Genomic DNA, 14326 nt, shown 5'->3' on the forward strand with positions numbered 1-14326 from the left:
CAAAATGCAGACACTGTCAGCAGTGCAACTGCAGCCCTGACACCTGGGGACAAGAGCTACTCCAGCTCAGCCTGGCATCCACATTGCTTCCCAGTGCCAGCAGGTGGGACTGGGAAGGAGTCTCAGCATGGCCAGAGCTGCAGTAGTGCAATGACAGTGCTGGGGACCTGTGGAGGGTGCAAACACAGCGATGTCCTCTCCAAGCAGCAGGAGATGAAATTGATTTTCCAATGCAGGCATTTGCAGAGAGAGCAAAAGGAACAAAGCAGATGCCAGAAGCCTGCAGTATAGCTCCCCCCTTTCAGGCACCCCATTGGAGCAACAATTCTCTCAAGGGGAGAAGGGAACAAAAGCAGGCACCCAGCAGCATGCCAGTCTTCACAGACAGAGTGGCTTGAGCACTGTCTAATCCTCCAGAGAGAGGAAACAGCATTTCCTTTGTGCCAGAGATATCAGAAGGGTGGGAGATGGCAATCTCCACTGACATTAACTTGATTAAAGGAGGGGCATTTCCCTGAGCAGGCTTGGTGCAGAGCCAGCTGGAGAGGCACTGCTATGTAAGCAGCTACTACTGTTCATACCCAAAGGAGGGGGTAGCTGGGAACTCCTGTAAGAATATATGGGCACCAGGCATGCACCCCGACTGGAGACTGCACATCACAGCCATCCATCAGCTGTACAGCAATGATGCAACAGCACAGCAGCAGCAGGGTGAGCCGTGGGAGCAGCTAACAACTGCCCCTGAGTCTCCCTTAATTTGGCTCCTGTCTTCTCTTTGCTGCAGTTACATAATTACTGGTGCCATGAAGGAGGAAGTGGTGACCCTGGGCTGTCGTTACAACAACTGCAAACCTTCTTGAGCCACTTCCTCAGCAGAGAATAATTTCTCTATGTAAATTGGATGCAGAAGTGAAAGAAAGGAGATAAGCACTCTCAATAAAAATGGTAACAGGAGCCTGCCTTTAGTGAAACCTTCCTTCCGCTCACAGCATTGTTCACATTCTATTCACATACTCTTTCTTACTTCTAGATACCAGACAGCTGTCACTTCACACTGAATGTAAAGTCAGCTCCTAATACACCTTTAGGTGCCATGCAGCACAGGTCACCTTGAATTCACCTTGCTGTGTCAGCACATTTCACCCTTGGGTTGTGTCTAAGACACCTCTGAAAGAGGAAATTGAATGGTGTGCCCCTGCCTGGATGTTCAGACCTCACCACAGGTCTAAGCTATTCTTTGGGGTCAGACACTTCTGTTGTTTGTGCTTGGTCCATAAGGATTTCTGAAGTGTTTAAAACAGTTGCATGTCTTGCCTCCACCTTGTGGAAAATGGGAAGGGAAAACTCTAATAACAGATCTGAAATACAACCTCCAGTCTTGTACCAGAAGCAGAGAACACCAAAGCATCCCTCATCCCTTCCTGAAGAACAGAACAGTTATAGCCACATCCCCAAGCAGCTTTTGCACTGAAGCCCTGTGACAGCTGCTAGGGAAATGAACACAAATCTATGGCTGCAAGCAGGATTGCAATGGGGAGGGAAATTAAGTGTCACTTTTCACACAGACTAGAAAATGACAGCTTGTCACATCCTTCAGTAAATACCCACAGAAGTCAGACCAGGCAAGATGCTGCTTCACCTTTTGCCCTGCCACAGCATTACAAAGATGCAGATTAAATACAAGACTGTGGCTCCCTGTCCCCTGCTTACAGAAGTGGCATTTGGATCATATCACACTCAGGAACACCAACAGCAATGGATCACAGACAGGAGCTCAGCTCTGCCAAGCTCCAGGGAGCCCCTTCCCTCACTGAAAAGCCAGCTTGACATCTCAGAGCTGGGGACAGAGGCCAGAAAAGCCCCAAAGGGTGAAGGGTGCGAAGTAACCCCTTATGGAGAAGTAGGATTGCCCACAGCCTTGTCAGCAGCAGAGACAATGTTATCATGACTTGCCTACACACACAAACCATGGCAGAATGCAGCACAGCCCTCTTTAAGCAGACCAAGACACCCAGAGGAAGGGCACCCTTAGTTCAAATCCCCCTGGGTTTCCCCAGGGACAGGAGTGTGCCCAGGGACAGCTGCTGCAGAGTCACCCACACACTATAACTTGCTTGCCCATCTGAGCCTGTAGGCACAAAGGTGAAGACCCTTCCCTCCCTCTTCCAGTCCAACAGGCAAGGGCTCATCACATGGCAGGGCACAAGGTTTGCTCCTACCTGCAGGACAGAGGAAGAAGCACGCTATGAAACTATGGATGGAAAATCACCTTCTAGCAAGAGGTTCCTTGGCTCCAAAACCTGCTCCAGATGCACCACAACCCTGCAGCCTCTCTTCCATCCCAGTCACATACAAGGCTGGAGATGAAGGACACAGCAGAGCATGCCTGGGACTCAAATACCCAAGCGTCATGCAGCAGGTACAAGATGGATCTGACCTCACCCCCACATGGAAAAGAAGCAACACCACTTGAAGCTCTTTTGAAGCTGCTGATGCTGTTTGCAGAGGGTAAGAACAATTGCAGCTCTTTGGGGAGGAAAGGGGCTCTCTACCAAAAGCACATGAAGGGCCACAAAAAGTCTGCCTCTCACACCTTCACCTCGAGGAAACACTGTGTGAACCTGAGAGCTCCAGCACAGCCCCTTTCACCGGCGATGGCTTCTGCACAGGTGCACCTTCCCCACACCCAAAAGCCTGATTCAAGCTGTTGTGCACCCTGTGATTCAGAGGGCAAAAAGGGAATTATTTCAGATCCCCTCTAAAGAGATGGAGAACCTTCCACCCACTCTCCCCTGTGCTTTTCCAGCGAGAAGCTGTTCCTAATTGGTACCCAAGTGAGCAGAGTCAGATCAGCTCCTCTTCAAAGGAGTGCTGCTTTTTCACCCTGATGAAAACAGGTGCTACAGACTTCACTGACAGGATCTGATCTTAAAAATCACTGCACTCAGGCTTTGGTGGAGCCAGTCTGCTGGAAAGCATGCACGGACTCCCTTGTTGCTGAAGCAGGAATCATTTATTGGTACAGAACTAGCAGTTTATATAGGAAAACTCAAGCAGGCTAAGCAATTCCCTGACATTTTTGCATCCCTGTAGCTAAATGAGTTTTCTTCTTTGATAAGCAGCTGTCCAATGTTATCTTCATCCCATATCAGGCTGGGCTGTTGCAGCATGGAGGCAAGCGTCCTTCTGTCTTAGGCTGCAGGTTGTTTACTGCAGTCAGCTCTTCTTTATCATCAGACCATTCTGCCGTTACCAGCCGCCTGTTGTTCTTTCTTGTCCTGAAACCTTCCGTAGACACTTTCTGCTTTCCTGCACCACTCTGATAATAGAGATGTGTGGCTGAAGCACCTCCTAATTTTACAGTATTTTGACTACAATGTAAATAAATGGTGTGTGAAAATAAGCAAAACTTGAGGAACTTGGACGCTCGTGATGAATGCCGAGGGGCTCAGAATTCTCCTCTGGAATGTTATTGGTCTATATTGTCCTACTTCTCCACAAACTTAACCTTTAAAAAACTTTTAAAGGTACAAAAAAAAAAAATCCACCTTTGACATTTAGGATTCTGACCTGACTCTGCTTTCTCATGCAAGGGATAAACTTTAGTCTTTCAGGAGTTACACATTGACAGCCTGATTTCACAACGAAGGACATTGATCCTTCTTCTACCCACACAGAAAAACAAGCACACTCTAAGAAAGCTGGATTCTACTGTTTGCAATGAGAAGCAGCTTGAACAGGAACAGGAAAGGCACAGGAGGAGGGTGGTAAGCTGTGTAAAGAAAGGTTATTGTGAGAGCTGCAGAATTCTTCACACTGGAATAATTTACTAAGGACACTGAAATACTTTGCTACTCAAAGATGGCTTTCAGCAGGCACTGGGAATTGCACAGGGTCCAACTGGAGGGCAGCTGGCTAGAGCCAACCCACTGCCTGTTTCAAAACAGAATCACAGAATATTAGGGGTTGGAAGGGACCTCTAAAGATCATCCAGTCCAACCCCTCTGCAGTCAGCTTGCTCGGAGCCTTTTCCAGCCTCACCTTGAATATCTCCAGGCATGGAGCTTCAAGCACCTCCCTGGACAACCTGTTGCAGTGTCCCAGAACCCTCATGCTGCAGAACTTGTTCCTCACATCCAATCTAAATCTGCTCTGCTCTCATCTCAAACCATTGTCCCTCATCATTGTCCCTGCAGGCCTTTGCAAACAGTCCCTCTGCAGCCTTCTTGTAGCCCCTTTCAGGTACTGGCAGGCTGCTGTTAGGTCTGCCTGGAGCCTTCTCTTCTGCAGGCTGAACACCCTCAGCTCCCTCAGCCTTTCCTCACAGCAGAGGTGCTTCAGCTCCTTGATCATTTCCATGGTCCCTCTCTGGACCCTGTCCATCAGGTCCATGTCCTCCTGCGTTGAGTGTTCCAGAGCTGGATGCAGTACTCCAGGCGAGGTCTTACCCGAGCAAAGTGGCAGAATCCCTTGTGTGACCTGTCCTAGGTGCTTGGACTCGATGATCTTTCGAGGTCGTTTCCAACCCCTACCATGCTGTGATCCTCCAAGGCAGGTAGCACTGGTTGGTGGCTAGTGCCACCTTGTGAACAACCTCTCCAACTCCCATCCCTCACCCTCTTCAGTGGGACTGTGCCTGTGCAAGAGAGCAAAGACCCCCAGCTTTTGCACAAATCAGTAACTTCATGGTAAGAGCTCCACATTTAGACATTAGACACAACACCGAGCCCCCAGCCAGGACAGACAAGAGCTTGATAAAGCAGAGAGAAGAAAGTTCTCTTACAGTACTCCTGATGCTAAAAGAGGCCATTCTTTTCCTGCTGCACTGCAAACAATGCCCATTGTCACCCTTGCTCAAGAAACACACCTCATGATACCCAGGCTTTGCTAAGCACCACTGCCAGAAAGATTTTTCTTTCTTCTTTTAGGGAAGTTTCTTTAAAATCTGGGTTTCTTCTGTACCTGGGCTTCAAACAGCTGCAAAAAACAGGGCTGCATATCAAGGAGCTTATGCTCTAAACCCAGCAGGCTGCCAAACACAGGGATCACCTCCGACCTCCCTATGGACTCTAAGAGGGTGGATCTGCTGTGTTCTCACCAGGAACAGACTGGAAAGATGGGAAAGATGAGGCCAAAGGCAGCAAGGGACAGCAGACATCAGGTCAAGGTCATCAGCAGAGGGGAGAGATGAAGCCAAGAGCACCAAAGGATGGGAGAGGTCAGGCCAAGGACATCAGGAGAGGAAGAGATCAGGGCAAGAGCATCAGGAGAGGGGAGAGCTCAGGCCAAGAGCGTCAGGAGACAGGAGAGCTCAGGCCAAGAGCAGCAATGCCCTGCTGCAGCACACCACCACTATTATTGCAGTCTCTGCTCCAGATAACACATCACTGTAGCTGAAGCACTTCTGCTTTAAACAAAAACACCTACTTTGTATCCCTCACCATGGCTTTTGTATCTTCTTCTGCTCCCTGCCCACCACCCACCCCAATCCCACGGGTCTGGAGCACCTGCTTCATGTGTTTGTAGGCTCAGTTTTGGCTATGTTAGTGGATCCTCTTTCCCTGCCACCAAAGGTCAGCAAGAGGAGGGATGCACCAGACCTCCCATCCAAAAGTGCAGTTCCCTTTACCACTTTGAGTGCTCTGGAGGAAGTCAGATGAAGTTTTCCCACTGACCTTGACAGAAGGAACCTTCTACCATGTTCATTTCAATCTGGGGAAGTATCTTCCAGTGTTGCCCTTTTACCCAATCCTTTCCTTTACAAGGATGCTTCATGGTTACCTCTTCATCTCCTAAACTTTGAAAAACTCGATGGCTGTGGCAGCAGGGAAATCATAACACTTAGAACTCATACTAAACATAGCTGCTGGTTTCCTAGTGATCATTTATCACTCCATGATCCTTCCCCTCTTCCCTTTAGGGCAGCAAGTGAGAGGCAAGGCTTGAAATCACCCAGGAAACCAACAACAGGGTTGGGAATGATGCTCTTGCTTTTCAAACTGCAGTGGAAAGGCATTCAGGAGCCATGTTCTGGTGCAAGCCGGGGAAGGCCGAAGGGTTGGGGGGAGTAGATCCACCCTACTCAGCACCACCACAGCCATGTGGCACCCCATCAGCTATGATGAGGCAAGGATTTCTTAGAGCTGACTCAACTTCCTCACACTTTACCACAGTTGCAAACACTTGCAATGATTTAAAGTTCACAGAAGCAGAGGCATAGAAACCAAACAAAGCTTTCTGACCATTCACAGTTGTCATAAATCTGAGGTTATCATGAGATACCATCTGAAGGCCTGGCTGGCTGGGCCACTAATGCACACTGCTTTATTTTCCCAGTCTGATTGGAAATGAGGCTGAATGAGAGATAAAAAAGTTGGAATACTGCTCTCCCTTCAACAGGTTGGTACACAAAAAGGTTGCTCAAGTGCAAATCCACAGAAGCACTAAAGCTACAGCCAGCCACAAGCAGCTGTAAAAATGAAGCCAATGGCTGCCAGCAGCTAAGCCTATGGGGCTGACTCAGACCTTCTGAGCAGTGTTTTTAATACCTGCCTACATCTCACTTCCTTTCTGGGATGCCTTGGCATATGCTGGCAATCACATGGCAATGTGAGGAGCCTTCTCACAAGGCAGCCCTTCAGCCTCCATTCTGTACCTTGCAAACAGATTCAGTCCCTCCCCAAAACAGGGACACCACCAAGGAAAGTCACAGGTTGCTCAAGACCTTGCCCAGTCCAAGTATTTCCAAGGACAAAGGTTTCACAGCCTTTCTGGGTCTTATGCCAGTATCTGACCTCACCTCACACACACAATAATAAAAATCTTTGTATTTCCCAGGAATTTCCCTTGTTGCAGCTCATGCATGTTGCACAAGATGGGCACAGCCCATTTCACAAGTCACCAGAGCAGCTGTTCAACCTGCAGGTGAAATACCCAGACATGGGTTTGAGATGTTAACACCCAAGAACAAAGGAGAGGCTCTTTCTGCAGTGCAATGCACCAGGGCTGCTCCAGGGAAAGGATGAGGTCCCTGCAAGCTGGTCAGTCTGTGGCAGGCTACGAGCCATAGCATCAATACAGCGGCTTTCAGTGACAGGAACATCAAAGACCAAGACATTTCCTGAGAGTGGGGGGAAAGAATGAAGACCTCTGCTCAGGAAAGAAGAAGCCAATTACATTGGAGAGCAAATAAAGAACTTGTGGGTCACAGATTCAGTTCCAAATGGGAAACTGACTTGCAAAACCTCAATTATTTCTGCTCATCAAACAAAAAATGTCTGAAATTAAGCAGGGATAAAGACAACCTGATCCTCTGACAACTTCCTTCAAGCATGAAATGAGACAGCAGAGGATCTTGTTTAGAATGTAACTTTTGTTTACATAGCTAAATGCTGAGCACACTTAAAAGATACCATTATTAAAATATCAAAGCAGCTTATGCCACACCACTCACTGAGTCTGTCTCCTTCCTGTATCTGAGAAACTATGCTCAGAAGTCCTACAAGCACTGAAAGCAGATGAAATACTGCAACTTTATCAGGCCACAGAGAGCATCAAGTGATAGAAAACACAGAATACTTCCTTTAAAAAAATAGCTTTTAATAAAAAAGGAAATAACAATGATGGTAACTAATGAAAACTATCTTTAATCTGCTTGACTTGATCTTCCAACAATGCTGCACAGGATTTACTTTAGAAGTAGGAAGATACTGCATCACTCCACCATCTTAGATTTGAATGAGACAAAGCATTCCTACTTCATATCTGAGGGTGAGGACCAACAAGAGGTACTGGATGCAGACACCTCTTGTTCACCACAGAGATGAGTGCACTGGGAGGAACTGTGCTAGCTTCCACTCCACACAAGCAGTGCTGTTGCTCATCAGCTAGAGCTTCATGTCTTACTGAGAGGCTTTTGGAACTTGCTTTGAAGGAAGACCCTGGGGACACGCAGCTCTTCTTTCCTGTTCACCGTTTCTCGCTGCACGTACTCGTTGGCCACTTGCTCGTAGCCCTCAGCCCTGAAGAGCTGAGACAAGAACTCTGCAAGAGAATTTAAAAAACAACCAGATGAAGTTTTAAAACACCAGTAAGCATCTGTACAAGGACACTGTTCTTATGTGCTGCAGCATGGAAATCAGACAGGCCTTCAGATTTCCAGCTGTTCCATGGAGACACGGATCCGCTTCAGAAACACCAACACAAGCATGGCAGCTTGGACAGCAGGGGCTTGCCTGAGGGATGCAGCTGGGTGTCCAAAATCTGCCACACCTCTTACTTTCACTGGCCCTTGTCACTCCCCTTGTGCCTGACACCACTGTGCTTCCACTGCCTGCAGCTGACGCTGGCCAGCTGAACACATCACTTCATTTAAAGGCTGCCTGAGAGACCACCCTGCACTGCCAAGCATAGAATCACAGAATCATAGAATGGTCTGGGTTGGAAGGGAGCTCCAAAGATCATCCAGTCCAACCTCCTCTGCAGTCAGCAGGGGCATCCTCCACTAGAGCAGCTTGCTCAGAACCCTATCGAGCCTCACCTTGAATATCTCCAGAGATATCTCAAGGTCCACAAGAGGGCCACAAAAATGATCAGAGGGCTGGAGCACTTCTGCTAGGAGGAAAGGCTGAGGGAGCTGGGGTTGTTCAGCCTGCAGAAGAGAAGGCTCCAGGGATACCTCCTGAAAGGACTACAAGAAGGCTGCAGAGGGACTGTCTGCAAAGGCCTGCAGGGACAGGACGAGGGGCAATGGTTTGAGATGAGAGCAGAGCAGATTTAGATTGGATGTGAGGAACAAGTTCTGCACCATGAGGGTGCTGGAACACTACAATAGGTTGCCCAGGGAGGCGGCTCACGCCCCAACCCTGGAGATACTCAAGGTGAGGCTGGACAAGGCTCTGAGCATGCCACTCTAGGATGTCCCTGCTGACTGCACTGCTGGCTCATGGACAGCTGCTCACCATCCAACAGCCCCAAGTCTCTTTCTTCAGAGCTGTTCCCGACCCACTCTGCACCCAGCCTAGGGCTGTGCCTGGGATTGGCCTGACCCAGATGTACGACCTTGCACTTTGACTTGTTGAACATCTAAGTGAGTGTCTAAGGCAATTCCTTCATGTGTCTGTGCTTCAATTTCTCTGCCTCCTAGAGCATTACAAGCACTGAGTGACAAACTGCTTACTCACACATCACATGGAAACACGTTTTGCATGATCTTTACTCAAAAACCAGGAGACAAAGTCACCACAGCTAGCAGCACTGTCTCAGCAGGACTGGTGCACAACCTTCTTTGCACAGTCATCATGGTTCTGCTTTAGAAGTCACTGACTTCCTTAGCTGACCTCTCTGGCCTCTTCAGGAAGCCTCACCTCACATACCAGGAACAGCCTTGCAAAAGAATGATGCCAAAGAACTGCTGAGTTGCTTCATGAATTCTGTTACTGAACATCGGTCATCTTCTCTTAGACAACAAATCTGAATGGAACTCATCAAATTCAGAAGCTGCTGCTCTTGGTGCATTTTAGCACATCTGGGCAAAACAAGACCTCCACAGGCACACTGGCAGTTCTCTGAAGAAAGCTGAAACAGCAGATTCACAGAGAAGAAGGCACACTGCAGGATGTCTTACCTTCAGTGAAAAAGTAGGATCTTGTCCCATCTTGTCTAACATAAAAGTTTTCTCCCAGCTTGCTGCCAGACTTGAACCTGAGCATTGCGTGGTCGTACAGCCCATAGTCTCTGAAGAGGACACACTTGCCTGGTTTCAATACCTGTCACATAACACAGAGGTGCTACCATGAGGAGAATGGATTTAGCCATACATATCTTTGTAGACACAGACAGACACATTCAGATACAGCCCAGACAAAGCATCGTAGTGATAGACATCTTCAATTCATTCCCTGTGCCACACAACAGCTGTCCAGAAACTGGATACTCTGCTCTGGTGTGACCCACACCTCCAATACTGCCTCCAGTTCTGGTGTCCCCAGCAGAAGGACACAGAGCTGTTGGAGTCAGTCCAGAGGAGGCCACAAAGAGGGTCCAAGGGATGGAGCACCTCTGCTGTGAGGACAGGCTGAGGGAGCTGGGGTTGTTCAGCCTGGATGGGAGAAGGCTCCAGGGGGACCTCATTGCTGCCTGCCAGTATCTGAAGGGATCCTGCAGGAAGGCTGCAGAGGGACTTTTCCTGAGGGTGTCTAGAGACAGGACAAGGGGGAATGGTTTGAAGCTGAGGCAGGGAAGGGTTAGACTGGATCTGAGGAAGAAGTTCTTCAGTATGAGGGTGGTGAGACTCTGGAATAGGCTGCCTAGGGAGGCTGTGGCTGCCTCCTCCCTGGGGGTGTTGAAGGCCAGGCTGGATGAGGCCTTGAGCAGCTGAGTCTAGCTGAGAGGTGTCCCTGCCCATGGTAGGGAGGTTGGAGCAGAATGATCTCCGAGGTCCTTTCCAACCTGAGTCATTCTTTGGATTGTGTGCTCTTACAAACACCTCCCATGAACAGCAGACCACAAACTCTTTGAAGACACCTGTTTGGGTGCTGATAAGCTATATAAACTTCTAGCAGAATTTTTCAAATGCAGAGGAAAGAAGAAAATACACAGCTTAACAACAAGAATTGAGTCCTAATAGGGCATCTTCTTTATTGGGTAATGTGCAGCCTAGTACCAGCTTTTCCTTAAGGATTAACAATAGAACTTAGAATACCATGAGGGTTTTTTTTTACCCCACATGTGAGGAAACAAAGTTATTGCAATATAAGAAGAAATTCAAAAAGGAGCAATTTCAGGAAAACACATTGTGGGTTTGAGGGTCATCACCTCTCTGGTGATGAAACCAAGCCATGAAGAGCTTAAAATGTAGAAATACATGGACCAGTGGCCACGCTGACTTTAGACATCTGATGCATCCAACTTCCCTGCCTCATCAAATACCAGCTCTATTTGTCAGTGCAGAAAGGGAGTACTTGCCACTTTCAAATTAGTGCAGAACCTACAAGCCAGACAAATGAGCCAGGCATCTCCAGAGAGAAAACAATAATTAGCCTTTTCATGTGCTCCAGCAAAGCACCAGTCCTCACTTTGGAGAGCAGCTGGAGAAACACCAACAAAAAAATCCACCATTCCCTTTCCAAACCACTGGTGATGAGCCAAACAGGATATCTGACAACAGAACCCCCCAAACACACACACTGCATAAACACAAAACGTGTGGCCTCTCTCCCTCCCCAGTCAGTGCATGAACAAGCTCAGAACAATCCCAGCTCAGCTGTCTAAAGCTCCCTCCGGATGTCAGCAGACAAAGGCAGCCCAGGCAGATGAGGCTCTCCAGATTAACACTGATCTCTGAGCACTCCACTTCTAAACCACTACAGATCAAGCGTGTTTAGCAGTGACATCCCAACTGCAAGTCCCTGCATCTTCTGGAAGTCAGGCTTGGTTCACTGCCATTCACCCCTTACCAACACAGACCTTTCTGCACTCCAAGGACCTTATCTGCCATGCAGGGCTAAGGAGCTGAGCCACCCTGTTCTTCTGTGCATGGCATGCAGCAGGCCAGAAGCCAAACAACGTCACAATGCCAAGAGAGGGAAGAAAACACATTGCAGAACATCTTCTAGCCCCATATAATATATGAACAGGCCAATGGAATACAGTATTAAAGATCACCATTACAAGAGGAGTTGTTTTCTCAGGGAGAAAAAAAAAGTCCTTTCAAGCTAAAAAGAAGGAAAGTGCTTTAAAGGCTGTAAACTTACCTTGTAAATGTTCCTCAAGACAAGATGCATTTTGTCAGGATGAATGGCAGACAGCACAAATATCAGTGTGACAACATCCACAGACTCTGCTGGTATGTGCTGGAGGAGATCATCTCTGGTCAGGTCGCACTGGAACACTTGACACCTTTCTGGGCTGTACAAGGCATTTTGCTAGGGAAAGGAGAGCAAGCTCTGACTGAAAGCTGGCACCATGAGTTAGTGCAACACAGCAAAACACTTGGGAAACTCACCAGCAGAGCAACACAAAACATGACAGCAAAAGAACATTAACCTCCAGCAGGTGGCTAGCAATCAAATTCCTTGCTGCACACTACCCTAGAGAACCTACAGCCACTAGAACAGACTGTTGTCAGGAACCTGAGCAGAAATGGGTAGTAAGACAGCCCAGAAAACATGCCAGACCTGGTTTACTGCTGCTTTTACTCTTCAGATGTCATTAGAAGAAATTCTGTATTACAAGGTCATCAGAGTACAGCTCTTGAGCTCCAAGCAGACTGCTACCAGTTGGGGTTCATGGCACACATCCTGCACCGGGTTGTTCTATCCCATAGTTTGGCTGGGTAGGAGGAAACTTGGCTTTGTCAAGAAAGTTCAGTGCAAGCCATGGAAGCAGCCTCAACAAGGCCATCCAAAGCCAAGGGTACATACCACCCAGTCTCATGAATAAGCACACCCCCGTATTCCTAATCAGGTTGCCCAGGGAGGTGGCTGAGGGCCCCACCCCTGAAGACATTCAAGGTGAAGCTTGACAAGGCTCTGGGCAATCAGTCTAGAGGATGTCCCTGCTGACTGCAGATGGGGCTGGACTGGATGGCTTTTGGAGGTCCCTTCCAACCCAGACCATTCTATGATTCTAGGCCACACATTTCCTGGACAGTAATACTCATAGCCCTGTTTTCAAGGCTCTCCTTGGGACTCTCCCTGCCCCACAAACACCAAGGGCAAGCTTCCATCCCAAACAAACTCTGCTTGGACTGCACAGTCAGCAGAGAGAGCAGTGCTCTCAAAACCCCCAGTCTTCACCAATCATTCAAGTAACACACATACATTACCATAATGGTACAAGTGGATGCTGAAAAAAATTGGTCTTGAGGAACAATTTGGCTTTTTGGCCAGGAGCTCTACCAAAATGGGTCAGTCTCCATTTTCTGGCAAGAGCTATCTCCCCCTTCTCACAAAAAATAGAAGAGAAGTCTGTCCTTCCAGTCACTTGTCATTCCTGGAGCTTCTAAAGACGCTCCAGAAAAAGTTCCAAATATCACACCAACCTTCACATACTCAACAGCTCTAGGAGAGAAATCACAGGCGTATGCAAACATATGCAGATCCTCTTCCAGGAGTGGAAACAAGCAGTTCCCAACCCCACAACCAGCTTCCAGAATGGTCAGTTTCTGATCTGCAAACTGGGGAAGAAGAAATGCAAGATAAAGCACATTGGTTTTGTTCTCACGACATGAGCAGACACTGTTCAGTCAGCATTTAAAATGCTATGATCAATTGTAATTGCCTTTGATTCAAAAATGGAAGTGGGCAGCCACTGGATAATCTGACATTACGAAACAGAAGCCTTGACTTTTGCAAAATCACCAGTCTTTTCAGGATATCTTCGTGTTTCTTTAGTCATCCGCCCCTTAAGCAATCCACAGCCTCTTGCATCATTTCTGTCTTGCCTTTCATCCAGCTATAACAAACAGCAGATGCATCTGGCTACTCCCCTTAATGATGCTTTGCAATTAGCCAGTAATTCTACTTTAGTGTAAGGCGGTGCTCTGAAGTGCACCAAGCTCCACCTGCCAGTAGCACACACAGTGAGACAAGGTGTCTATTTAGAACACAAAGATGTATTGCACATTTTACCCTTAGCATCCAGGACGGGTCAATTATAAACCAAAACTGAAGTGATACATCTGATTCTGAGGAGGGGAGCTGTGATGTAAGGGAGAGACTACACTGCAAACTTCAGTGCTCTGTTATAATTAAATAATGGAAACAATCAACCCCATCTTATAGGGGAGCACATAGATCTCACCTCCCGACATGCTTTTAACTCTTCAAACTCTCTGGTTGTCCAGTGCCTATCTTTGAAGAAGTTGGTGCTGTTTCTTTTGTAGAATAGATCCCAGTTCTTCTGTGCCTCTTTCTCTAGTTTCAGTTGCTTGAACTCAGACACCACAACCTGATCTTTTGCCAGTCTCTCAGCTTCTTCTGGGCTAAGGGTTCTTGCACTATGGCCTTTTCTTTGGGAAGCACCATCTTCAGTACACGTTGTTGTTATGTTTAAGCAACTGGCTGATGTGTTTTCTTGTAGCATTCTAGATTCTTTCATGCAAATATGAAAGCCAAAGACCCAAGGCTGACTTTTTTTTTTCTTTAGTATATGTTTTCATTATTTAATTTAGGTAAAATGAGGACCTAGAAGCAGAAGCAGGGGGGGAGGAGGGAAGAAAAAAGAGGAAAAGTTACAGTGTGCACTTATTATAGTTTTGGATTTAATTTAACATTACTTTAATCCTGCACACCCCAGCAGGGCCCACGCAGGCAAAACGTTGGTA

At 47.6% G+C, this 14326-nt stretch overlaps 1 protein-coding gene across 1 annotated transcript; it reads right to left on the reverse strand.

The window, feature by feature from the left end:
• Nucleotides 1–7635: 7635 nt before the first annotated feature.
• On the reverse strand, nucleotides 7636–14186 carry METTL6 (methyltransferase 6, methylcytidine). The gene is made up of 5 exons (XM_009908003.2): nucleotides 13804–14186; nucleotides 13043–13177; nucleotides 11754–11924; nucleotides 9626–9767; nucleotides 7636–8043 (listed from the first exon to the last, which is right to left on the reverse strand). The coding sequence occupies exons 1-5, from the start codon at nucleotides 14098–14100 to the stop codon at nucleotides 7895–7897; spliced, it is 894 nt and encodes a 297-aa protein (XP_009906305.2). The 5' UTR covers nucleotides 14101–14186; the 3' UTR covers nucleotides 7636–7894.
• Nucleotides 14187–14326: the final 140 nt, after the last annotated feature.

This window comes from Dryobates pubescens, chromosome 4 (genome assembly GCF_014839835.1).
Source record: "Dryobates pubescens isolate bDryPub1 chromosome 4, bDryPub1.pri, whole genome shotgun sequence".
NCBI lineage: Eukaryota > Metazoa > Chordata > Aves > Piciformes > Picidae > Dryobates > Dryobates pubescens.

Coding starts and splice junctions, on each gene's coding strand:
- METTL6 (XM_009908003.2), bottom strand. CDS start 14,100: ATGAAAGAATCTAGAATGCTACAAGAAAACACATCAGCCAGTTGCTTA. Junction 13,178..13,803: donor AGTTAAAAGCATGTCGGGAG/GTGAGATCTATG, acceptor CTTCTTCCCCAG/TTTGCAGATCAGAAACTGAC. Junction 11,925..13,042: donor GAGCTGTTGAGTATGTGAAG/GTTGGTGTGATA, acceptor TCCTTTCCCTAG/CAAAATGCCTTGTACAGCCC.